Here is a 25329-nt window from a genome sequence, read left to right as displayed (position 1 = left end):
GGAGATGGTTCAGTTAGTAAAATGCCTGCCATACAAGCATGGGAATCTGAGTTCAAATCAGCCCCAACACATACATAAGCACATACATACAACAGACACGCGTGTAACATGTGCATACTCTATGAGCACACTGTTCTAGGTGTCCCTAATAAAAGTGAACAGTCAGGCATGGTAGTACACACCTAGAAGCCCAGAATTCAATAGGCTAAAGTAGCAGGATCATGAGTTCCAAGCCAACCTGGGCTATAGAGTAAAACCCTGTATAAATTAAAAAAATATTTCCCTCTCCTCTCCCTCTCCCCTTTCTCTCTTCCTCTGTCCTACATCACTCTTCTCCCTCTCTCCCTTCTTTCTCTCTCTCTCCTCTGTCCCTCTCTCCTCTCCTCTCCTCTCTCTCTCTCTCTCTCTCTCTCTCTCTCTCTCTCTCTCTCTCTCTCTCTCTCTCTCTCTCCTCTGAGTAAAGAATCCCAGGTCTTGCATGCACTATGCAAGTGTTCTATCACTTTATAATTTAATTTTTTAAATTAAAGACAGGTATGGTGACTCATTCTTTGTTTGTTTGTTTGTTTGTTTGTTTTTTCAACAGGGTTTCTCTGTGGCTTTGGAGGCTGTCCTGGAACTAGCTCTTGTAGACCAGGCTGGTCTCGAACTCACAGAGATCCGCCTGCTTCTGCCTCCCGAGTGCTGGGATTAAAGGCGTGCGCCACCATCGGTGTGGCTCATTCTTGTAATCCCAGCATTTGGGAGACCTGAAGCAGGAGGACTGCTGCAAATCTAGACTCATGAAGATACTAGAGAATTTCAGATTAGCCTGGGCTACAGAATGAGACCCTGAGAAATAATGAAGTACTGTCCCATGCTACAGTATGAGTGAAACTTGAAAAGGCTTTGTTGTGTTGAATAAGCCAATCATAAAGGGCCACTCTACTTGGGATGTAGCTCAGTGAGCAGGACACTTGCCTAACACACCCCAAGGCCCTAGATTCAATTCTTAGCACCAGAAATGTATTAATGAATTTAAAATAAAGTCTTCAAGGCCCAGGTGTGGCATGTTCCTGTGACCTCACTCCTGGAAGATAGAGACGAGGGATTGCAAGTTTGAGGCCAGCATGAACTACACAGCAAGACCGTCTCAAAACAACAAGTTAGTGAAAGTGTATGAGGGAATGAAGGGTTACAAATGACTAATGAATTAGAGTGGGGTTTTAAGAATGGCTTCGCACCCTGGCAGATATGCATACAAAGCCATGGGTTTCTTTGCTTGCTTAGTTTTTACTTTGCTGAGACAGTCTCATAGCACAACATGGTCCTGAACTTGCTATATAACCCGGGCAGGTCACATGATCTTACTCTGTCTGCCTTCATCTCTTGAGTGCCAGGGTCACAACCTGCGCCACCAAGCCTAGGTGTCATGATAACATTTCAAATCACAATCTAGGGGTTGAGGAGACAGCTCAGTCAGTAAAGCTCTTGTTACATAACCATGAGGACCTGGGTTCGGTCCTCAGAACCATGGAAAAAACTGATATTGGTAGTCTGTGTTTGTAATCTCAATAGCTGGAGGTCAGAGATAGGTGGATCCCTGAGCTTCCCCAGCCAGCCAATCTCTAGCCTACTCAGTGAGCTCCAGGCCAGTCAAAGATCCTAGTGGTCTCAAATCACAGATGGATGGCTCCCAACACACACACACACACACACACACACACACACCCCACACACACACACATACACACACACACACATGCACACACAATCACAATATGGCATTGGTACAGGAACAAACAAAGAAAGATTGATTGATCCAGATGTGGTGGCACACACCTGTAATCCACTTGAAATGGGACAGCAGGAAGATCTGAACTCATGTTCATCCTCCAGCACATATCAAGTTCGAGACCAGCCTGAACTACAGGAGACCCTGTCTCCAAAAAATATGAAAGAAATACCAACTGAGAGAATATACAACAGCAGACCTCTTGCATATCAGGAAGGAGACATTGGCTCCAGAAGTCAGAGCCTGAGTGGATTCTTGAAATCTCTATAGAGGAGATCATGCTAAGCCTAGAGTTTTCCTTCTCCTCTTCTCGACTCACCCTCAGGAGGGCTGCCGAAAGCCGTGGCGCCCTGCAGGCTGTCCCACTTCCCCAGATTCTCCTCTAGGGGCATGGTGCGGATGCTGTTGTCCTCAGAATAATCTCGCTGGCTGCTCAGGGTCAAGGTGGAGGTGTCGCTTACCAGGAAGCTGGAGTCTATGCTCAGGGACTCAGAGCCCAGGACCAGGGTCATGCAGGATGATGGAGAGAGTGTGGAGTTGGGTATTCGGGCACTGGAGTGCAGGCTGAGACCTTCACTGGAACCAGGGATCATGCTGACACGTGAGGCCTGAGTGACAGTCACATTTAAACCAGACCTGGGTTGGCTGCTGGAAATCATATTGATGGACCCCTTAGAGCCTGTGTTCCAGGGTGCACTCAAGGCTTCTTTGGAAACAGATGCAAAAATAGTTCGTGAAGTCAATGTGATAGACTCATTTGGGCTGGAGACTAGACCCAAGTTCACCTTGGAGTTGTTCCCAGAGCGCATACGGTCCAAGGAAGTGTTGGAGGCTAGGAGAAGAGGCACCTGTGAGCCCTGCCTGGAGATGCTCTGACTCCGGACCAGCGCATCCCTGGAAAGAGCCCTTACAAATAGGTTTGGCTCTGGCCTGGATGGATTAGAGTTACTCTGGCCCAAATCAAAAACCTTGTTTGAGAGGGACTTGGGGACATCCTCAGAGTATGGCCTAGGATGATTCTCTGGACTTAAAATAGTGGCCTGGGTAGAGCTGGGACTTCCAGTTGGTTGTGAGTCTGGGCTGAGAGTCCCTGGTGAGTTGGGCCCGGCGATGTGATTCACACTCTGGCCTGTAGTGTCCACAGAGCAGCTGTTGATCTGGATGGAGGCTGGAGCTGTGACTCCACTGGCGCTGGGGCTGGAAATGTCATTACATACTAGGCCAGGGGCTCCCTCTGGGTCAGGACTCAGAACTGGATGAAGGACTGGAGTGACAGCCAAGCCACGTGCCGGGAGAGGAGCAAGGGCCATGTCTGGGGTGGGCCTAGGCATGGTGGTGGACATTACTCCTGGAGCCTCACAGGAGCTGGGACTCGGCGTCTTCTGGAGGTCTTCATGGAGAATGAGACTAGCGCCCGGACTCAGGGCCATGTTCACTCTGCAGGATTCTTAATGCCACTGTCCCTTCTGCTGACTGTGGGGCTCCCTGCAGCACTCCTGAGAGGGAAGATGAACGCAGCCTGCTAGAACCCTGTCCTATGGCCCCCACCGTGCTGTTCCATTCCTTCTAGCTCCGTCTCACATCAGTGCCCTTCTCACTCTGTTCCATGCCATGGATAGGGACCTCCCTGACCACATCCTGTGACCCCCCCACTTTGTGTTCTGAACAAACACACTGCCTTTGACTGTGCCTTGCCATTCTCAAATCTCCCACCAAAATACTCATCCCTCTTCATTCTAACGACTGACTGAGCCCTGTTAGATGCAAGTTCTAGGTGTCAAGAACTGCAGTTATTCTAGCGAGACACGGAGGCTCACGCCTTGTAACCCCAGAACTTAGGAGGCTGAGGTGGGAGGATAGTTCAAGACCAGCCTGTCTCCAAAAATGAAAGAGAGAGAGAGAGAGAGGGAAAGAGAGGGAGGGAGGGAAGGAGGGAGAGACAGAGAGACAGAAACAGAGAGACAGAGACAGAGAGAGAACATGACAGAAGGGAGGAAAGGGGGAAAGAAAATGGAGAATGGAGGGGTGGGGAACTGTGAGTATCCCAGATCCCAGAGCATCTCCAACTCCCAGACAGTGCCAGGCACACAAGTCAGTCTATTAACAGGAAAATGAGCGATCTCTCCCACTTAAAAGTTGAAGGAAAGAATAAAGTACTTTGTTATGAGTTATCCAATACTCAGTCAGGCCCATGTTGACCTCAGTTCACCAACAAGGATCCCTGAATCTTGGGACAAATCCCTAAGTCATTAGAATTATTCTGCATGTGGTCACAGCTCAGAGCCTCAGAGGTCCCTTAGCAGAGCACCCTATAACCTAACAAGAGAGCACCCAACAGTTACTAAGATGGAAGCTCCTTGCCTAGCAATCTAACTGTGGGTGAATTCCCCAGTCCCCTGCCTCCTGACCCTATCCCTGAGTCACCCTCCCCCTATAGAATCTATAAGAGCAGCTCACCTGCCAGCATGGTGTTCTTAAGCAGGAGTGGGCCCCTGGGAAGACATACAAAGGAAATCAAGTCAGGGAAAGAGAGAACGAGACCATCTCTGTGCCCCCACTAAACTCATCAATGGCTTCCTGTTGTCCTTGGAACAGTCACCAGTTGTTAGCAGAACCTAAAGGCCTCTTCTGCATCACCCCGTGTGGCCCTCCTTAAGCCCCCTCTGTAAAGAGAAGCTTTTTCCTTGAGAGAGAAGCCTTCCCGCCAGCCTGGTTCCAGAGCCGCATCAGTCCCAGGTCTGGGCCTCCCACAGACTGGGCATCTCTTCCATTTCCCTATCTCAGCTACCACTTAAAGCCGCACCCGTGTAGGCCCCCTAAACAGGACCACCTGTAAGCTCTCAGAGCATCTTGCTGGCTTCCCCTTTCCTGGCACACACATCTGGCTTCCCTACTAGGCAAGCACGCAATGCCCCAGGAACTACCGCTGCCTTGTTCCCTGATGATTTATGTCTGCAATAGCACCCGAGCATGGAAAGCGCTTGGTATATTTGGGGTCTCGGTGTACCTTCTTGTTTTGCTCATCCGTTCTTTCACTAGCTTGCTTTCCTTTCCATTCATTTCTTATTCACTCATGTACTGGTTCTCTAAATCATTTGTCCATTCCACCGACCTGCATCTGTATGGCTTGGCTTTGGAAGGGCCATACACTTGAAGTCACGTAGTCCCCAGTTCATAGATCAAAGTGAATGAACCTGGACAAGAGACTTCTCCCCCACTGGCTCTGGGCTCTTCAGTAGCTCCCTGTCCTATAGAGTCATTGCCCTAACGGCGTCTGCAGGGAGTGTGAGGTCTGCAGAAGGCTTTCCTATGTTATCCTTCTATTCCTTTTTGTTAGAGGCTGTGGCAAAGGGAAATCAGGACCTTGGTGCCCAGGGGAATCCATCTGCATTTCTAACACCTGGGTCCGGCAAAACAGGAAGAATAGCCTTACCATCACCTCCAAAAACTATTTTACCTGTAGCCAAGGGGTTGAAAGGGGTGGGGCTCCTTGATTTTGAGTTCCTTGCCAAAGCCCTGGTCTTGACTTTGTACCCACCATTTGTCCTCCTCCTTTTACTTGACAAGGGACCTACGTTTGTGCTTGATCTTTTTCTATGTCATATACACAGGTGCCACACATGCATTCACCACACACACACACACACACACACACACACACACACATACCATATCCAGTTCAGGTGATCTGATGCCTCTTCTGGCCTTTGCAGACACTGCATGCACACATTGTACAAACATAATTGAAGCAAAGCACTCATTTCCATAAATTATTTTTTAAATTAACTTTTAACAAAAAGAGGAACAGGGACTTTCACACATCTGTAACCCCAGCATTTGGGTGGAGAGGCAGGAAGATCAGACTTCAAAGCCAGCCTAGGTTACACAAGACCTTGCTCTACAAAAACAAATGTACGTATTTTGATGTATACATATGGGCTATCATCATCACAGCCAAAGTATTAAACATCTCCCCTCTGGATGTTCCTGTTCTAATGATCTCTCTATGAGTGTGTTACTGTGTGTGTAAGAGCATTTAACAAACAGCTCTGGATGTTAGGGCACACCTGTAAACCCAGAACCAGTAAACTATGGTAGGATGGCACCATGAGTTCAAAGCCAGCTTGGAATACCCAGTGAGTCCCAAGATAGGCTGGGCTACATAGGGAGACCACGTCTAAAAAAACAAGCCAACAGAACTCAATACAAGATCTAGCCTCTCAGAGCTGTGAGTGGTGAGAGAGCATTGACACCCAAGGCCCAGGAGGCTGAGAATGGACCATAAATTTGAGTCCAGCCTAGGCTACATAATGATAGCCTATGATAGACAGTATGACCCTATCTCAAACAAAAATAAATAAATAAAATAAACAAGTAAAATACACTATGCGACTCCTTAGAATGTGTTCTTCCAGTGTCACTGGAACACATTCTCTAAGCATTGATTCCCGTTTCCTTTTCTCCCCCATAGCTGAGTTTTGAAAAGTTTGTCTGATGGACTCAGCAGTAGAGACAGAAGACAGAATCCTGAACAAATCACTAAGATCTGCTAACTCTGTCTAGGTATGGTCGTCCAGGCCTATATTCCAGGAAAGCAGGGGGACCAGATGTCTCTCTCTTATACATAGCAAGTTCCAGCCCTGACTGGATTGCATGCCCCAAGAAGAAAAACTAAGAAAAGAGCTGGGTGTGGTGCACGCCTTTAAACACAGCTCTCAGGAGGCAGAGGTGAAAGCATCTCTGTGAGTTTGGGGCTAGCCTGGTCTACAGAGTGAGTTCCAGCTAGGACTACATAGTGAGACCTTTTCTCAATAAACAATAAATAAATCTACAAAAAACAAAATAAGCCAGGCGTGGTGGCACATGCCTTTAATCCTAGCACTCAGGAGGCAGAGGCAGGCGGATCTCTGTGAGTTCAAAGGCCAGCCTGGTCTACAGATCAAGTTTCAGGACAGCCTCCAAAACAATACAGAGAAACCCTGTCTCAGAAAACCAAAATAAATAAATAAATAAAAATACACTTAATATGAGCAGCAGGAGAAAATAGCAGACTCTTGGACACAATAACAAAGTATCTAGCCTTCTAGTCTTAGAGTCTCAAAAGGGGAAAGGGTGTGGAAAAACATTCACAGTAATAATGGCTGAAAACGTCCCTGATTAATACACAATGCAAGCCTACAGACTCAGAGAAAGTGAGAGACCCTGGGGGAAGGCTGGAAAAGTCCGTGGCAACCGTAAGAGAGGTGTTGTTTCTTTGTTTTTTCCTTATGCTTGGTTGGTTGGTTTGGATTAGTTTTCACAATACAACCCAGGCTGCCTTTAAAACTGCTATGTAGCCTAGACTGGCCTTAAACTGGCGATCCTCCTGCCTGAGCAGCTGAGGGCTGGGACTGAAGGTGTGCACCACCACGCCCAGCCATCATTTAAAATAAAAATCTTGAGTATTACCTGCAGATGAGTGGCAATTTGAATGACAGCCAGGGGTCTGCACACTGGTCTCTGGGTTTCTTTTAGCAGGGCCTTCAGGCCACATGTAGTTCCCTCCACCACCCCAGTCACATCCTGCCCTGGCCTGCCTTGAACCCACTCTTCTCAGCTTCTCTGGCACCTCTGATGTGCTGGAGTTCTCCCTTGCTGCAGAGTCTCTCAAAGCCTTGCCCCTTCCTGTGAACTTCCCCCAGCTGCCCACTCAACCTTCAAGCCCTTCATCTGGCTCATGCCTCATGTCAAATTCCAGACCAGCTTCAAAGTCTCCCTCCCCAGGAAATCTTCCTGAGATCCCAAATACTGTTGAGGAACCTCTTCCTCTGTTTTCTTATGTCTCCATACTAGAACATGAACTGGGTGTCTGCCCATCTTTTTACTCCCGCTTTTCCAGAATACAACACAGTGCCCGGCGCAGAGCAGGTACATTCAGATAGATGAATGAATGAATGAATGACAGCTCTTCAAGATAGATATCATTGCTCTTATTTACTAGCACACTGAGACTGTCTAAAGTGATTTTTGTAAAGACCCCAGCAAGTGGCAGAGGCGGCTTCTCAACCCACACTTCCCCCATAGCACCAAAGAGATTCTAGGATTCCCTCTGTGGACAAAGCACCTTCCTGGGTTTCCCCCAATCCGCCTTGGGCCACGCTCAGCCTCCCACAGATGTCCATCCATACACCATCCTCCCTGAGTGACAAGAGGAGGCACTCTAGCCCAGCTCCTCTGTACCCCGCTCCCGGTCTCTGACACCCACTCTTTGACTTCTTACCCGGTTCCCTCTCCCCTTCCCTGTTCTCCCACCCTCCACTCTGAAGATAGATAGCTAAGCTTTCTGTGAGCCTTGAGCTGCTAATGTGTTACCTCCACCTGGGGCATCCACATGGCAACAGAAAAGTCAACTTTAATCCAAAGGTATGACGTTAACAACTGTGGGATTATAGTCAGACCAGGAGACTTTTACCTAGCAGGGGTTGGGGTCAAGGTAATAACTGCCTTGTGGAGGCTGTGGAAGCTGACCCCACCCTTGGTACTTTTCCAAAACCACCCTTCAGCTTACCTGGGCTCCCCACAAGCCCAGGCTGGGTTTACAGTCTTTGTGAGGTCACCATGATCCGGAAGACCCCCCAGCCAATAAGGCTCCTGGTTCTGCCCACACAATGGAGGGAAGTAAAGGAATCTTTAGAAAAGGAGTTGTGTCTTCAGACCCCAACACCACTTAGACAGAACCTGACTCAAACTAAGGCAGAGTCTCAGTGGGCCTGCAGAGCATCAGTGACCTTAGACCTCCGTTTATCTTGGGGTGACAGGTGCTTTGGAGCCAAGCAATCCATGAAGAGAAAGGCCAAAAGCCAAGGCACAAATGAACCCAAGTCCTTGATCTTTTCCCTGCTCCACCCTGCTTCATCCAGGGACTGATAAGAGTGTGGAGCAGGGTGGGGTGGGTACAGGGACAGAGATGCTCACTGTGCGTGACCTAGTTCTGTGCTGAAGACAGTAAGGCCCCATCACTATCTCTTCCAAGAACCTAATTGTTTTGTTTTTCTTTCTTTCAGGCAGAGTTTCTCTGCATTGTTTTGGAGGCTGTCCTGGACTGGAACTCCCTCTGTAGACCAGGCTGGCCTCGAACTCACAGAGATCCACCTGCCTCTGCCTCCTGAGTGCTGAGATTAAAGGCGTGCACCACCAATGCCCGGCTTGTTTTTCAAAACAGGGTTTCCCTGTGTAGTTCTGACTGGCCTGGATCTAATTCTGTAGACCAGGCTGGCTTCAAACTCACAGAGATTCACCTGCCTCTGCCTCCCTAGTGCTGGGATTAAAGGTGTGTACCACCACCTCCTGACTCCCAAGAACATCTGTTTAACGATGAGCAATAACTTAAAATGATTAGGATTATAGGGATGAGACAGAAACACTTTGAAAGTAGCATTGACAAAATGAGAGTGAGGGGGCTGGAGAGATAGCTCCAAGGTTAAGAGCACTGGCTGCTCTTCCAGAGAACCTGAGTTCAATTCCCAGCAACCACAAGGTGACTCACAACTATCGATGATGAGATCTGGTGCCCTTTACTGGCCTGCAGGCATGTATGTAGACATAACACTGTATACATAATAAATAAATCTCAAAAACAAGAGCGAAACTATACGTGAGGTTGTATTTTTGCTTGGACTTGATATTCTCAGATGTGAGACACTGTTCAGAGACACGCTGTCATGGCTCTGGCCCCATCAGACTGCCTCAGTGCCCTCAGCATTCCCAGCCTTGTCAGTGAATGACAGACATGTTTTTGGGCTCTTAACATTTATTTATTCTGTGTGTGTATGTGTGTGTTCACATGACTCTGGCATGTGGGGGTCATGCTTGTGGCAGCCCATGCTCTCCTCCCACCATGTAGATCCTACTTTATAGTACACATGACTTTGGCATGTGGAGGTCATGCTTGTAGCAGCCCATGCTCTACTCCCACCATGTAGATCCTACTTTATAGTACATATGACTTTGGCATGTGGAGGTCATGCTTGTGGCAGCCCATGCTCTACTCCCACCATGTGGATCCTACTTTATAGTACATATGACTTTGGCATGTGGAGGTCATGCTTGTAGCAGCCCATGCTCTACTCCCACCATGTGGGTCCCAGGGATCATACTGAGGTGCCTTTTCCAGCGGAACCATCTCACAGGTTGGCATTCTTTTTCTTTTCTTTTTTTTTTTTAAGATTTACTTGTTATGTATACAATGTTCTGTCTGCATGCATCCCTGCAGGCCAGAAGAGGGCACCAGATCTCATTACAGATGGTTGTGAACCACCGTGAACCACGATGTGGTTGCTGGGAATTGAACTCAGGACCTCTGGAAGAGCAGCCAGTGCTCTTAACCTCTGAGCCATCTCTCCAGCCCCAGGTGTCATTCTTGCTTGCCCACTGTAGCAAGTCACTAGTGTGTTTGCAGCTACGGCACTACCATACTTCACAACAATCCGAGGTGAAGGGCTAAGGATGTAAAAGAAGACAAAGACAGCGGCTCACTTTTTGGGGGGGGAGGTTTCAAGACAGGGTTTCTCTGTATTGCTTTGGGGCTGTCCTGGAACTCACTCTGTAGACCAGGTTGGCCTTGAACTCACAGAGATCCACCTGCCTCTGCCTCCTGAGTGCTGAGATTAAAGGCATGCGCCACCACTGCCCGGCACAGTGGCTCATTCTTTCGAGGAGAATGGCGTTTATTATTACATGGGTGGAGCCTTAAATACCAAAGGTAGAAAATCACCAAGGTCAGAAGCCAACATTCCCAGGGCCCTCCAGTAAATGGTGGACCAAAAACAGGAATTAGCATTTAGACAAAGGATAGATGGAAAACAGGAACTTGCATGCAGGCCTTACCAGGAGAAGGGGATGAGAAGTGTTTAGCTAAAAGCTCCTAGTAACAAGCGGAACCCCATGGGGGAAGGGTGCAACAGCCCCCCTTGGACTCACTCTTCCTGCCCTGACTCCAGCCTTTGTCCTTCCTGCTCCTACCCACACCAGCCCTTGCTCCTTTGTTCCCTTTACAGGCGGGTGTCAGTCAGAATTCCTCCTCTCCCTCCTCCTTCCCACAGACTAGAAACATGGCTAGGTCTTCTTTTGCCTAGAAAAGTCCTTCCTGGGATGGGAGATGACTCACTGCACTGGCTACTCTTTCAAAGGACCCGGGTTTGATTCCCAGCACCCATATGGTGGTGCACAGCCGTTTGTAATTCCAATTCCAGGGGAACTGATGCCCATTTCTGGCCTCTGTGGGCACCAGTCACTCACATACTCCACAGACATAGATGCAGGCAAAACACCCACACATGTAAAATAATAAAGTCTTTCTTTAGCCATGGCGCATACCTGTAATCCCAACACAGGCCAACATGAGCTATAAAGTGCATTCCCATCTCAAAGGAGAGAAGTGTGCCTGGTGGCACATGCTGCTAAGGGAAAGAGGGAGAGAGAGAAGGATGGAGGAAGGGAGGGAGAGAGAGGTGGAGGGAGGGAGAGAGAGAGAGAGAGAGGAGCTCAGGGTTAAGTTCTATAGTGGACAGTCCTAACATGTGTTAGGCCCCTGGGTCCAATCTAAGAACCACAAGGCTCTTGTGGGCTGAATGGGTGGTCCTTCCTTTCGGCTACAGATGCTGTCACTGAGAGACTAGCTACAGCTACAGCTTCCCTCCCATCCCTAGTGCAGCAGGTGGTTCTCTGCTGTGACTATCAAACACAGGAGACCCCAGGTAGGGCAAGACAGCAGAACCAGTGTCCTGCTGCTAGGGCCAAGGCAACCTGATTTATGGCTATATATTATATCTAATCTAGCACACAGCAGCCTCACAGACATCCACAGTATATATAGTAAGTCTGTCTGTCTAGTCAGAGATTCCTCCCCTTCAAATCAATAAAGTAAGGCATTTCCTTTGTTTTGAAGCTGGTGTTAATAAATATCCCTTACTTACCTTTAACCCCAGAACTTTGGAGGCAGAGTCAGGTCTCCAGGAGTTCAAGGCCAGCCTGGTCTACATAGTGAGTTCCAGAACCCTATCTCAGATACATGCACCAGCGGAGGAGGAAGGGATGCGGAGAGGAGAGAGACACTAACTTGGCCAACCTTCTGGCTCTGACTCCTGAGTACTAAGATTAAAGTTGTGTGCTACCATACATGGCTCTTAACTACTTTTAATTGTCACTATCAACCCCCTATATGTGACTTAACATCTTCTTGACTTTTCCACAAACATCTTAGAAAGGGTCACTTGACACAGCTAGCTCCTCACCAGGTCTATCACTGAAAATATCATCAGACAGCCTCTGTATCTGTATCTGCTGTAGGCCCACCACTCTCCCAAATACACTGATGCTTTTTCTATGTAGCATTATAAAAATCCATGTAACCTTGTTCATTTAGGAAAATGGGAACCCATATTCCCAAACCATGCCCACTCATATTTGCCATAGAAAAAGTGATTTTCTATCTTCCTTAGTTCAAATCCTCAGCACCCATGTAAGAGTTGGGTGGGCACAATGGCTTGCCTGTGATCCTAGTGCTCAGGAAGCAAAGACAAAGGGTCCCCAGAGCAAGGTAACTAGCCAGATTAGCCAAATCAACAAGCTGTAGTTCAAATAAGAGACCCTGCTTCAATATATAAGATTAAGGAACATCAGAGAAGATGACAGATGTCACCCTTTGGCTGCCACACACCACGTATACATACATATACATATACATATACATATACATATACATATACATATACATATACATATACATATACATGCAAAAGAAAAAGAGAAATAGAACATTATCAGAGCCCCTCTTTTCTCCAGCTCCCTTTTGTTCCCCCAGTACTGGGGGTTGAACCCAGGGCTTCACACACACACACACACACACACACACACACACACACACACACACACACACTCACTCACCACAGAGCAACTGTTCTAACATTGAGAGTCCCAGAACTTTTTGTTTTAATTTCTGAAACAGTCTAGTGATTTCCAGGATAGCATCAAACTTGCTATGTAACCCAGGAAGGCTTGAACTCCTGTCTCCACTCCTAATTGACATTCCTGAACATCAAGGGTACTACTGAAGAACTAAGTTTTAAGCCAGGCATGACAGAGTATGCTTGTGAGCCTAGCACAGGGAAATGGAGACACTTTGGGGCTGGCTGGCCAGGCAGCCTTGCCTGATCAGTGAGCCCCAGGTGAAGGGGAGACTTTCAGACGCTATGATGGATGGAGAGATGGCTCAGTGGTTAAGAGTGTTCTAGTCTTCCTGACAATTAAACTCAGGTCATGAGGATTGGTGGCAAACACCTTTACTCACTGAGTCAACTTGCCCACCAAAAAAAAAAAAAACAAAAACAAAAAAACCCAACTTTTTAATGTTTTTAAAAGCTGAGTTTGAGGCCGGGCGTTGGTGGCACATGCCTTTAATCCCAGCACTCAGGAGGCAGAGGCAGGAGGATCTCTGTGAGTTCAAGGCCAGCCTGATCTACAGATTGAGTCCCAAGACAGCCTCCAAAAAAAAAGCTGAGTTTGGGGTTTTCGAACTCAGATTTGTTCGGCCATGTAAAACAATGCGCTTCCCATTGTCACCAGAGGCAGCAGGGCCTGTTCTTAGATGTGGCACAAATGTGAGTTGGAACAGTCTTCTGTGACATGGGAACAAAGGAACATTGGTTTTGTGACAAGCAATAAACATCTTGTAAAAGCAAAATCTACATTTCATTCATTGCCTTGCCAAGGAGTACTTAAAATCCAGCCCGCATTTAGTCACTCACCTGTCACCTGCTGTTCCCCAGCCCCTAAACTGCAGTTCCTTTGCACACTCTCACAGCTGGCTATGATTCCTCTAAGTCCCCTGGCCCGTGAAATCAGGGAAGTCCCTAATTTCTTTCATCCTGTTGCCTCTAGAGAACACATACTCTCTCTCTGCCTGAGCAGATGACTCAGCCTGCCTATGGACCTACTGCCCCAGAGGTGGCCTAGACTCAGCCAGGTTCACATGCCAGGACTATCAACTCCCATCCCAGCCCTATCAGCCACCATCTCAGATAGAAGGAAATTCATGTCCCTAGGGCAGATCTAATCTGCTCTGTCCCTGGAGCAGGTGAGAAAGGCCTAGATTGAAAGGAGAGAAAGATGGTCCAGTCCAGCTGCTTCCTTCCACACAGGGGTAAATCCAGGCCTGGAAGGACACCTTGGCTCGCTCCAGGCCACCAGGGAACCCAGAGCAGCCAGAGCAGATCCCTAGCCTCCTACACCTGTACCAGGGGTCGGGACTCCGTCCAACCCTCCACTGCTTCCTGCTGTGCTCAAAGGTCGTTTTTTTTGGGGGGGGGAGCAGGATTTTCTGCTTAGCCTGCTAAGATACAGCATGGGTGAGGGCTAGAAAAAGGGAGGGTCTCTTAGCTCTCTCCGCCCAGGCTGTGGGCGTGGCCAGACCTGAAAAGGGCTAGGTACTGCTGCAGGCTCCTGCCTGCCACCAGATCTCAGCTGCAGGGAGCCTCAGGGACTGTGCCTGTGGAGCCGGGAAGGGAACTCTCTCCAGCGAGGGTCAAAATGTCCTGTAAGAAGAGGTGCTGGAACAGCCAGGCCAACTGGATCCTTGCTGGCAGTGTCAGCGTGAGCCTGGTGTTGACCATTTCAATGGTCCTGGGCCTCACCCTGCATCGGGGCACCCAGCCAGGTATGAACTTCTCCTTCCTCCACTCTGCTCCCCACCCCATCACCCGCCATTTCTCATCCCTTATCCCACTAAGCTCTGTCTATTCAGCTCTTTGGTGTTTCATCCCTGCCCAGCCTTCATCCCTAGGACTGACTTTCTCCTGATTACCAAGTCTCAGCCTTCAGTGGAGACCTTCCTCCGTGGTTTTGGAGGGACATTCCTTCTTGGAGACTGTGAGCACCCGAGCACACTCTTCCTACTCACCTGCTGGTCCTTGCAATCTCTCCTTGATAAAGGGCTCTCTAGGCACCCAGAAACAGCCCCCTGAAACATACGCCTGTCCTCATTCTGAGGCTCTGCTTCCCACCCTCCTCTCTAGCTGTGTCATCGTCCCGGTTCCCCCCCACCCCACCCCAGCACTGCCCTCAGAAGCTCCAGGCTCTGGCATTGTTTTGAAGGCTGTCCTGGAACTCACTCTTGTAGGCTGTCTCCAATTCACAGAGATCCTCCTGCCTCTGCCTCCCGAGTGCTGGGATTAAAGGCATGGGCCACCACCGCCTGGCTCAGTATACTCTTTCTAAACCACCCTATTGGTCTCTTACCCTGCACAGACTCAACTTCTCCATAAGGACCAGGCGTTGCCCATCCCTCTGTGCAAATGTTCTTTCCTAAGGCTAAGCCTTCACTGTTTGTTTGTTTTTTTTCTTTTTGGTTTTTTGAGACAGGGTTTCTCTGTATTGTTTTGGAGGCTGTCCTGGAACTCTCTAGACCAGGCTGGCCTTGAACTCACAGAGATCCACCTGCCTCTGCCTCCCGAGTGCTGGGATTAAAGGCGTGCGCCCGGCTGCCTTCACTGTTCTTTCAGTCCAGAATTATCCATATATTTCCCTCCTGTCAAGTGTACACTCATTCCCTCTAGGTTCCTCCTAAATGCCACTCCGTTTCCAAAAGACCCAAAGCCAAAATGCTGATGTTTGCGGCCCCGGGAATCCATTTAGTTCCCTGTCTTCTGACTGGGTTTTGTTTGTTTTGTGTGTATAACAAAGGACAGTTTGTGGGAGTCAGTTTCCTCCTACCATGTGGGGTTCAGTGATTAAACTCAGGTCAGGTCATCAGGTTTGGAGGCAATTGTCCTTCCTGCTGAGCCATCTTTTTTGGGGGGGGGTTGTTTGTTTGTTTGTTTGTTTGTTTTTTGAGACAGGGTTTCTCTGTATTGTTTTGGAGGCTGTCCTGGAACTCGCTCTGTAGATCAGGCTGGCCTCGAACTCACAGAGATTCGCCTGCATCTGCCTCCCGTGTGCTGCTGAGCCATCTTAACAGCCCTTGTGTGATTTTTGAGACAAGAACTCATGTATCCCAGACTGGTACCCAGATCACTATGCAGCCAAGGGCAACCTTGAACTTCTAACTCCTCTGCCTCTGCCACCCTAATGGTGGGATGCCAGGTGTCTGCCACTAAAGGCAGTTTCTGTGCTGACTAGGTGTTAAGTCCAGAGCCTTACATTCTAGGCAAGTAAGCACCCCACCAAAGGAGCCACATCTTTGGCCCCTGTTTGAAAAGATTGTTACTCCATGTAGTCCCGACTGGGCTTATACTGGTGCCAGTCTTCCTGCTGAGGCCTCTCAACTGCTAGGATTAGAGACATGTACCTCCAGGCAGGCTCTCTGTGTCTTTCTGAACCAGGGGCTGTGGGTCCTACTGTCTGTCTACTGGATAGAAGACATATGCTGGATTCATTGTGATAGAATTACAGCTAAGCATGCCGGACTGAGCAAGAGATGATAATAACAACCCCTTGGCATTGGTTCCAGGCTGTGAGCAAGATGCATTTTGCCGCTCGGATGCTGACATGCTGGACTACATGATAAGCACGGGCCATATTAGTCACCGCGATGGCCTGCTGGTCACCTGGTACCACGCAGCCAATAGCAAGAAAGACATGGAGGCTGCCCTGAACAGTAAGTCTAGCCATCCTGCTCAGAGTCAGACATCAGGGGATCATGGCAAATCTATGGTGGCTATTTCATATGCCTGCCACCGTCTCCCTGAGGGAATGGGCCTGAGGGCTAAGGCCACTCAGGTTGAGGGCTGGTGAGCTCTGAGCCCGGGATTTAGACCAGGTGCTAACTCCAGGCTCATCACTATACTGTACTCACTCCAACACCCCCTCCACACTCAACCTGTCAAGGGCTGATGGCCTCTGCTAAGGAGGCCTTTGACCTCCAGGACTAACAAGCCAGAGACATGAACTTGACAGTTCTCCTGAAACAGGCTGTGGAGTCCTGAGCAGCTTCTTAGAGTCTGCATGCAACATCAATCATGGCATTCTGTCAGTGACAGGCACACACTACACTGAGGTCCCCTGGAACCCATGCATCCTGCTCATGGGTGTCATTCATAGAAGACAAACTGAAGCTCAGAGAAATTAGGTGACCGAGTTCTGTTGTCACAGAGGAGTGAGGCCAACACACATTAGTCCCAAGTCTGTGATCTGAGTCCCTGGGTTGGGCCAGTGGAGAAACATTCTCTTTGGCGGCTGTAGAGAAACTCATGACTCCAAGCCTTGGAAGACGGGGCTCTTGGGCCACACTGCTGTTTAGAACCTCAATGTGAGAACTATCACTCAAGAAAAATCTCCTGCTGACCCGTAACCCCAGAACTCAGACAGGAGGATCACTAGCTCCAGGCTGGCATGGGCTACATATTGAAACCTCGTCAGAAAGAAAAGAGGGGAGAAAAAGGGGGGTCTCCTGATTTCAGATGAGCATCCCAGAGTCTCATCCAGAGCCACACATAGGTTGGAAGCAGAGGCCTGGCCATCAGGCTACGACTTTTGCTCCAGCCAGACACCATACAGCAGGCTTGGAATGTAGCCTGGGAAGCACTGGTTGGCTGAAGGCCTAAATATCCAGTGAAGAGATTAGGCCAGGAGAGACCCAGCCCACCGCTAGCTACTTTAGCTGTGAATTCCAGCTACTTGGTGACAGCCTTGGTGACTGGGAGTGAAGGGGAAAAGGGAACAGCAAGCCTTGTCATCGACCGTGCTTGCTCAGCAGACACTGTGTGACACAGGGAGGAGAAACTGTCTCTGATTTGAGACAGCATAGCTAACGCTGAGCCACTGGCTTCTACTTCTGTGTGTCTGCTAGCCCCTTCTTCATTCTGGGGAAAAGAGCTCAGACAGCAAGTCCCGTTGCTAACGATGGAAGTGCCTCATCTAGGGGCCTGCAAACTTCAGCTCATGGGAAACCTGCTCAGCTCCAGGAAAAATCTCCTTTGGGGTGGGAATGAAAACAGTACCCTGGGATGGTCAATAGTCACATAGACAAGATGATGACAGTGTCTATCGCTACACAAGCTATGAGATATTTCTGACCCCGCCTGGGCCTATTTGGGCAACAGCTAGAGGCTATTGTGCACTAATTAAAGAGTTTTTCCTTTCTCTCTGAGCGCTGAGAATTTCTCACTAGAGGAGGCTGAGCCACACCACACACACACACACACACACACACACACACACACACACACACACACCCTTAACAAATCAGAAAGTCCTCTGCCCTGACAAGGGAATCCAGTAGGAGAGAAGAGGAAGATAAGGCCTGAGGGGTGCCAAAAGGACCCACCACCTAGCTTCACCCAGGGCCGCCTAGCACTGTGAGGGTCAAGAGGGTGGGGCGGGACTGGCAGCTAGGAACACAAAGACTCACCCTTGCCAGAGAGGCCCAGTGTCCCCGCTGTCAGGCCCTGGAGCAGGCCTCTGAGAGAGCTGGCAGAGCTGGGATGATCTGGACTGGATGTGCAGGTTGAGAGCAAAAGGCAGCGTGCAGTGGAGGCAGCCCCCAGAATTCAGGTTTTACCTTGGTGTTTACTCGACATCGCTCTGGCCGGGCATGGTGGGGGGCAACACCTGTAATCCCAGCACCAGGACAGTCAGGGGAGGATGATTAGGACTTCAGGGTCATCCTGGGCCGTATAGCAAGTTCCAGACTAGCGAGGTCTACGAGAGACCCAAGGTGGGACAGGGGAATGCTGGCAGTGATTCCAGGCAAGTGACGTCCCCTCCTGGGTAAATGTGGGCAGGTAGTGAGTCATTTGACATCCAAACTGGAGCATGCGTGATTGCCAACAAGGTCATCATTAGTAATTGTGTTGAGACAGCAGAAGTACACCAGATGGTCCTGGGTTACCCTAGGTAAGTGTAAATAATAATTAACACTTACTGACTTGCCTAACCTGGGATACGTTACTATTTAATTCTCAACAGAAGATAGATAGATGATAGACAGATGATAGATAGACAGAGTATTTTAAAGTACTGATTGAGTTCTCCGTAAAAACAGGCGATATCATGGTCTTGGAGGCAGATGTCACTGTGGAAGGGTTCACCACAGTCAATGAGACCGAGGTGCCCATTATGGCCCACCCTCCAGCCATCTACAGTGACAACACCCTGCAGGAGTGGCTGGAAGCTGTACTGACCTCATCTCAGAAGGGTAAGGAATCCCTCTGCCAGCCCTACAGGCTCCCCAGCCCCCTGCTCTTAAGTAGGGATCCCTCTTGGGTGAGGTGACTCCAGGACCCACCCTGAGCTGCTCACTCCCAGACTTCCATCACTCGGGCTCAGGGGAGCTAAGAGAGGCGGACAAGAGGAGGTCCCTGTGGGTCCACAGAACTTGACATAAAGCCAAACTCTCTTGCCCCCAACTCCCCTTTCCTGTTGGGGTGGAGGCCTCACCCTAACACCACCCTCTCCCTCACTTCCCTCCTCCCCGTCATCGCCCTCACCCACCCAGCAGATGCACGGACTCCAGTCACAACCATGTTGTTTCTCCCACGGGCTGTGACTTCTCTGCTTTCACCCTCCATGACTCCCTTGTCCTGGCTTGGCTTTTAACGTCTCTAACTTGGAAGTCTCATCTCTTGTCTCCACAGTTAAGATGGGCAGTCATTCACACTTGGGTGCTTTTTCTATTTAGTTAACCTCTCTACTCAAATGTCACTTGCTGGAGGCCTCGTGGACTCCTCACAGGCTGTTGGGGTTCAGGTCTCAGACTCGGCCCTGTCCAGAAACTCCTCTTTCATGCCTGAGTTTCCCTGAACCAGCCCAGACCCTCAGTTTTTTTTTTTTTCTACCTACCTGGGATGGAGAGGGGGCCCCTTCTTAAGTGTTGGCTCTCCCTGTCTGAAAGCCTTCCCCATACCTCACTACCGTCCGCCCCCATCTTCCCACTCTCTCCCAAGACCTGCCCCACCCTTACCAGCTTTTCCTACCTAGTAAGTCAACTTCCAGTTCCCCAACCCTTGCCCCTCTCCGGCAGGCATCAAACTGGACTTCAAGAGCCTCAAGGCTGTGGGCCCCTCCCTGGACCTCCTCCGGCACCTGACTGAGGCTGGCAGGGTTCGGAGACCGGTGTGGATCAATGCTGACATCATTAGGGGCCCCAATGTGCCTATCTCGGTTGAGATAAACGCCACACGGTGAGTGCTCAGCCTCTGCCCACTGGGCCCAGCCCTCTTCTGTCAGCACTGAGCATGAAAGGGGGCACGGGGATCTTTGTCGCATCTGCCAGTCCCACCACGAGACCTCAGCGCCCAGCCTTTCCCTCTGTCCAGTGTCTTTATGCCTGTGTGCCACAGCGCACCTGCGAAAGTCAGGATGACTTTCAAGAGTTGTTTTTTCTCTTCACCACGTGGGGGCTGGGGCTTGAGCTGGGTCATCAGCCTTGGTGGCGAGCAGCTTTACCTGGCGGCCATCTCGCCAGCCACCTCTGAGCACGCGCATGCGCTGTTCCCTCTTGCCTTGGATGCCTGCCCCTCTGTGTTTTTAAGACACAGTCTCTCTAGTTAGTCCTTGCTGTCCTGGAACTCATTCTATGAGCCAGCTGCCTCCTACTCGTGGGGCGCCTGTTGCCTTTGTCTCCTGGTACCAGCGTTACAGTTATGGGCCACTATACCTTGGTTTTTGTTCGTTTGTTTGTTTCCTGGTTTGTTTGTCTTTATACCTTTTTTGTGGTGGGAGAGGATGAGACAAGTTCTCACGCATCCCTGAACAGCCTTCGACTCTGCATGTAGTTCAGGCTGGCCTTGAACCTGAGATGCTTCTGTCTCCGTCTCTGCTATGCCTGCTGTGCACCAGCATGCTTACTTGTCCTCCTTTCTCTGGAGTCTCTTCCCAGTCTCTGCCATCTCCAGAAGTGTCCCTAGTACCCCAGGTTCCTGAAGAACTTCCCCTGGGCCCCTCGCCCTAATTCCATTGTGGACTCTTAGGGAGCAGACGGCCATGTTCTTCCTGTCTCCCCAGTAACACGCACGGGACTCTACCTTCTAGAAGTTACAAAGAGATGGCTCCCTGCCCAGCCCTCCAGAAAATCCAGCCCCTGTCTGGCTAGGAGTAGTTTTCCCATTTTTCTGATGTGGAAATTCACAATGACGGGAGCATGGTGTGCATGTTTACTGTGCCCCAGGCACTGTTTCAGGCACTTTACTTGCAGAATACAACTGAACTCTTAGGAGAATGAGGTAGCAACTAGTCATCTTCATTTTGAGAGGTTAAATGGCCTGTCTAAGTCTACAAAACGGCAGGGAAAGGTCCCCACAGGCCTTTCCTTCCCCAAGCTTTGTGGTCTGCGGGCACCTCTCCCTCCATCTGCCCAGCCACTCACCCAATATTTACTGTGATTCTCAAAATGAGATATAATTGAAGAAAATAATTTTTAAAATGTATTCTAGGGCCCAAGACGAACAAAGGCTTCTCTCTTCAGGGGCCTCTGGACGCTGGGCGGTAGGTGATGACTTTCCTGTGTAAATCCTCATCAGATCAAAAAATCAAATAAGTCCTTTTGATGTACTGCTTTGAGACAGTCTCATATAGCCCAGGCTACCCTGCACTCACTATGTAGCTGAGGTTAAGTCCTGATCCTCCTGCCGCCACCTCCCAAGTGCTGAGATTACAGGCATGCAATCTTGATGAAGCTTGGCTCGTATTAAAAAAAAATTAAGAACCTGAAACTTTGGAGATCTTGCTGATCTGCACACCTTACAAGTCTCACTCAACTCTCCCTCGGTCCACATGGGGATGATTAAAAGGCCCTGCCTGCCCTGGTAAGTGACCACCAGAGGCAGACAGGGACTACACAGGGTGGTAGTATCAGGAGGAGCCTGTGCAAACCACTGTTGTTCTTTAGAGCTGTGCTGCCAACCTCCAAGCACAGCTCAACAAGCCTGGCTGCCCCCCATCCCCGGGACAAGAACCGGTCTGCAAAGGTGGGTCTCTCTGTTCTCTGCAGGTTCCTGGCACTTGTCCAGGAGAAGTATCCAGATGTCACCATTTCCCCCGGCTTTACCACTCTGTATGTGCCTCAGCTGCCAAACAGCACATACACCCAAGCCATGGTGAAGAAAATGCAGGAGCTGGTGGGGGCGCTGCCCCAGAGGATCACCTTCCCCATCCGGGCCATCATGGCACGGGCCGCTTGGCCCCACCTCAGCTGGCTCCTGGGCCAATCTGAGAGGTGAAGCCCCCTCTGCTGGTTCCAAACCTATCCTGGGCTCTGATCCTAGAAGAACATGGCAGAAGGGGTCCTAAAGATCATCTTGCCCTGGCCCCAGTGGCCTAGCAACCTCCTACAATGCCCTGCCTCTGGCTTGTACTCCTCTGGTGACAAGTTGTTCCCTGCTTCCATTGATGGGTAACTCAGAAATAGACATCCCAAGTGCCCACATCCCCCCCCAACTCCTGCTTTCCGTCATCCCCTGGAAGGGATGGTGCTCAAGAGGAAAGCTAGCGGGAAGCTGGAGGACAGAGATGTTCCACTCCTGGGCTCAGCTGGCATTCAGTTGTGAGCATAGGAGTAGAACTGGGGTCTTTCTGGGCCCAGGTGGGACTGAGTCAGCTCTCTGGTTCCAGGTACAGCCTGACACTGTGGCAGGGTGCCTCGGACCCCGTGTCGGTAGACGATCTCCTCTTCATCCGGGACAACAGTGCCACCCACCAAATCTACTATGACCTCTTTGAGCCTGTCTTGTCGCAGTTCAAGCAGCTGGCCTGTAGGAAGGGGGCCTAGAAGGGGAGGTGTAGGCTGGGTTCTGGTCAGGACAGCCTTGGTTGGGCATGGGAGCAGAAGTAGGGGGCGTCTAGAAAGGACATCTAGGGGGAACAGGAACCATTCTGAGATCTTGTGCTCTGCCCCTGGGATGGCATGCTATCCAAGCTTCACCTATCCACAAAGCAGGAATCTGGTTCATACAGAGGGAAAGGGAGGTCCAAAGCTACAAAGAATTTGCAGAAGTGCAGCTTGCTCGGAACCAAGCAATTCAACCTCCCCTTGTTTCCACAGCCACTCATCTTTGATGGCATTAGTGTTTCAGAGCACAGCCCTCTTCCGTGCTCACTAACTAATGAGCCAGATGCCACCACTGAACCCCTAGTTCTCTTGACCCTGAGTCTAGGACCACCTACACTGAAGCCATCCCAAGGGGTCACATCAGGTACCACTCCTATTGAAGGAACCGTGTCGGGGAAGCAGCGGAGACCAGCTTTGGGGTCCTCCAGCCCTAGCTCCATTTGGTTTCTGACCCAGTAAACTGTTTACTGGTTGCCAGGCCTTGAGACCACAACTTTTAATCTACCCAAGAGGGAACTACTGACAGCTACAAGGTTTAGGATGCAGGAGAGCCAAGACGTAACCATGGATAGTAGTCCTTTCACCTTGGCAATTTTGGGTCCCACAGTGAACAGCACCCGGACGCGAACCTACTACACAGGTGGCAGCCTGATCCCTCTTCTTCAGCAGCCCAGGGGTGATGGCCTAGAGGTGGAGTGGCTGGTTCCAGAAGTGAATGGCAGTGGGAGAACAGCAGCCATTACTGTCCCTGGTGAGTCTGCCTGCAGCCCTAAAGCTCCTGGCTAACCCACAGGTCTGTCATTTGCTTGGGTGGGTAACTTGGTTCTGTTACCATGGCAACATGATAAGCCACACGCTGAATACAAAGTGGGAGGAATCATGTCAAGAGCAGGGACTCCTGGCCTTAGACCAGCAGCCTCGAGTCCTCAGCCACACTGTGACTAGAAGAGGGGGTGGTGACCCAGCTCTGAGTCACTAGGAAGGCCAAGAAATGAGCCAGCAATTTGTCATGTCTGCCTGAGAGTCACCAGTCACAGCATTTGGAGCCTGAGACGGGGCTGGCAGATTCGAGAATGGCTGGTACCAGTTTCTCCTCGTCTGTCCCCGTGACCTCCACTGCCCCTTTGTCAAGAGACACTGACATCCCATAATAACAGGTACTCCAAACACTGTTGCCTCTTCCAGACAGCGAAGGCATGATTCTTCTGGATGTCGGCCTCCAGCAACCTGAAGCTGGGAACCCTGTGCCCGTCCTGCTTGCCTCGGGTGGTCCTGTTATGACCCTGGAGTCATGTCTGCTGCAGCTGGCTGCTCACCCCAGGCGCTGGGGCATCCATGTGAACATAGTGGAACCCGCAGCTCTCCGGCCATCCCTGGCCACGCTGGCACACCTCTCCACCCTCGGCCATCTGTCCTGGCCTGTGTGGGTGGGGGCCACAATCTCACATGGTAATTTTGTGGTCCCTGGCCATGTGGCCGGCAGAGAGCTGCTTACAGCTGTGGCTGAGGTTTTCCCCCATGTGACCGTGGCACCAGGCTGGCCTGAAGAGGTGTTGGGCAGTGGCTATCAGGAGCAGATGGTCACAGATATGCTGGAGTTGTGTCAGGGGCTCTGGCAACCGGTGTCCTTCCAGCTGCAGGCTGGGCCCCTGGGTCGGAGCACAGCCAAAGCTGTGGCCAGGCTGCTGGCAGCCTCCCCTCGATCCACTGTCACGGTGCACCACAGCATTGCTGGGAACAGCAGTGCAGATGTATGGGCTGGCTTGTGGTTGGCCAGGGCTATGGACAGGACCCGAGTCTATTATAGCATACCCCAGGAGTACCGAGAAGACTTGCTGACAGATGTGAGCAGGACCTGACCGCCTAGTAGGACTGAACCATCTAATGTGGAAGGCTTCCCTGGGGAGTCCGGGTGAATAAATGCTTTGCTCCACGCACTGTGTAGGACCTGGGGCAGGGTGGTGTGGCCCCTAGAGGGTCTGCAGGCTGGGGGCCAGGTCATTCCGGTTATCCAACAGGAAACTCTCACAAGCCTTGAACGTATTGTAGAATTCCGTGGACAGGCCTGCCACGTTGGTGGTCACATAGTTGAGAAAACCCGGGGTGGCCTGGTTGTAGTAAGAAACCTGCAAGGCAGGAAGCCGAGCTCAGAAAGGCATAATGGGGAGAGGCTCAGAGGCCAGGTAGGAGGCAGGTGGGGAGTCCGTCTTGCTTGCCTTCTGAGGAGGCAACAGGTACAATCCTGGGTCTTGGAGCTCAGTTAGAAAACCCTACTGGCAGACACGCCTCCTTTGACAGGTCCCCCAGACACTTGGGGTACTTCAACTCCGGCTGCCTTATCACAACACACCATAAAATCATTGTGTACCTCCATCCTGGCCAGGTGGCCCCAAGGGACAGGGACTGAGTCTCTGAGGCCTATCACTGAATCCTCCTGATATCAGTGTGCTGGGGTCACAGAAACATGGTAGACATAAGCCTTGGACTAGCTTTACATAGGTCCTTAGCAGCTCTGGCCGAGTCAGCACCTGGGCAAGGCTTATAGTCCAGGGCTGTGAAGGAAACTGCAAGTGGGGGCGGGGAACAGCGTTCCCACCTCCTCCCTACCTTTTCAATTAACACTCACTACCCTGCTGAGCCTTATAGGCCCTCAGAGCCATGTAAAAGCCCTCCCAGACAAGAAGGGGGACACAGTAAATACATAATGAGGCAGAGTTTCAGATCTGCGTTGGGCTTTCTGTAGTCCATGTCCAGAGCT

General features: G+C 50.4%; 3 protein-coding genes across 6 annotated transcripts in view; 1 reads left to right on the top strand and 2 right to left on the bottom strand.

The window, feature by feature from the left end:
* The window catches only part of Mroh7 (maestro heat like repeat family member 7), a 39149-nt gene extending 34877 nt beyond the window's left edge, over positions 1 to 4272 (bottom strand). The window contains exons 1-2 of the mRNA XM_005072176.4: positions 4232 to 4272; positions 2094 to 3270 (exon numbers count right to left, since the gene is read on the bottom strand). Coding sequence (XP_005072233.1) covers positions 2094 to 3204 — 1111 coding nt within the window. The 5' untranslated portion in view covers positions 3205 to 3270; positions 4232 to 4272. The remainder of the gene's footprint in view (positions 1 to 2093; positions 3271 to 4231) is intronic.
* Positions 4273 to 14338: 10066 nt separating this feature from the next.
* Positions 14339 to 24487, top strand: Fam151a (family with sequence similarity 151 member A). The gene is given in 8 exon segments (XM_005072174.3): positions 14339 to 14465; positions 16257 to 16403; positions 18789 to 18941; positions 19767 to 19926; positions 21735 to 21959; positions 22355 to 22494; positions 23179 to 23322; positions 23757 to 24487. Coding segments are annotated over 8 exon segments (1827 nt in total).
* Positions 23043 to 25329, bottom strand: part of Acot11 (acyl-CoA thioesterase 11) — a 53122-nt gene continuing 50835 nt past the window's right edge. For all 4 annotated transcript variants that reach the window (XM_013114934.3, XM_021228410.2, XM_013114935.3 and 1 more), the window contains one exon: positions 23043 to 24697. In XM_013114934.3, the coding sequence (XP_012970388.1) occupies positions 24542 to 24697 (156 nt within the window). In that variant the 3' untranslated portion in view covers positions 23043 to 24541. The remainder of the gene's footprint in view (positions 24698 to 25329) is intronic.

The sequence above is a fragment of the Mesocricetus auratus genome, unplaced genomic scaffold (assembly GCF_017639785.1).
Source record: "Mesocricetus auratus isolate SY011 unplaced genomic scaffold, BCM_Maur_2.0 Super-Scaffold_100014, whole genome shotgun sequence".
In the NCBI taxonomy this organism is placed as follows: Eukaryota; Metazoa; Chordata; class Mammalia; order Rodentia; family Cricetidae; genus Mesocricetus; species Mesocricetus auratus.
The sequence above is the reverse complement of the archived record's forward strand: the minus strand, read 5'-3'. Positions and strand labels throughout refer to the sequence as shown.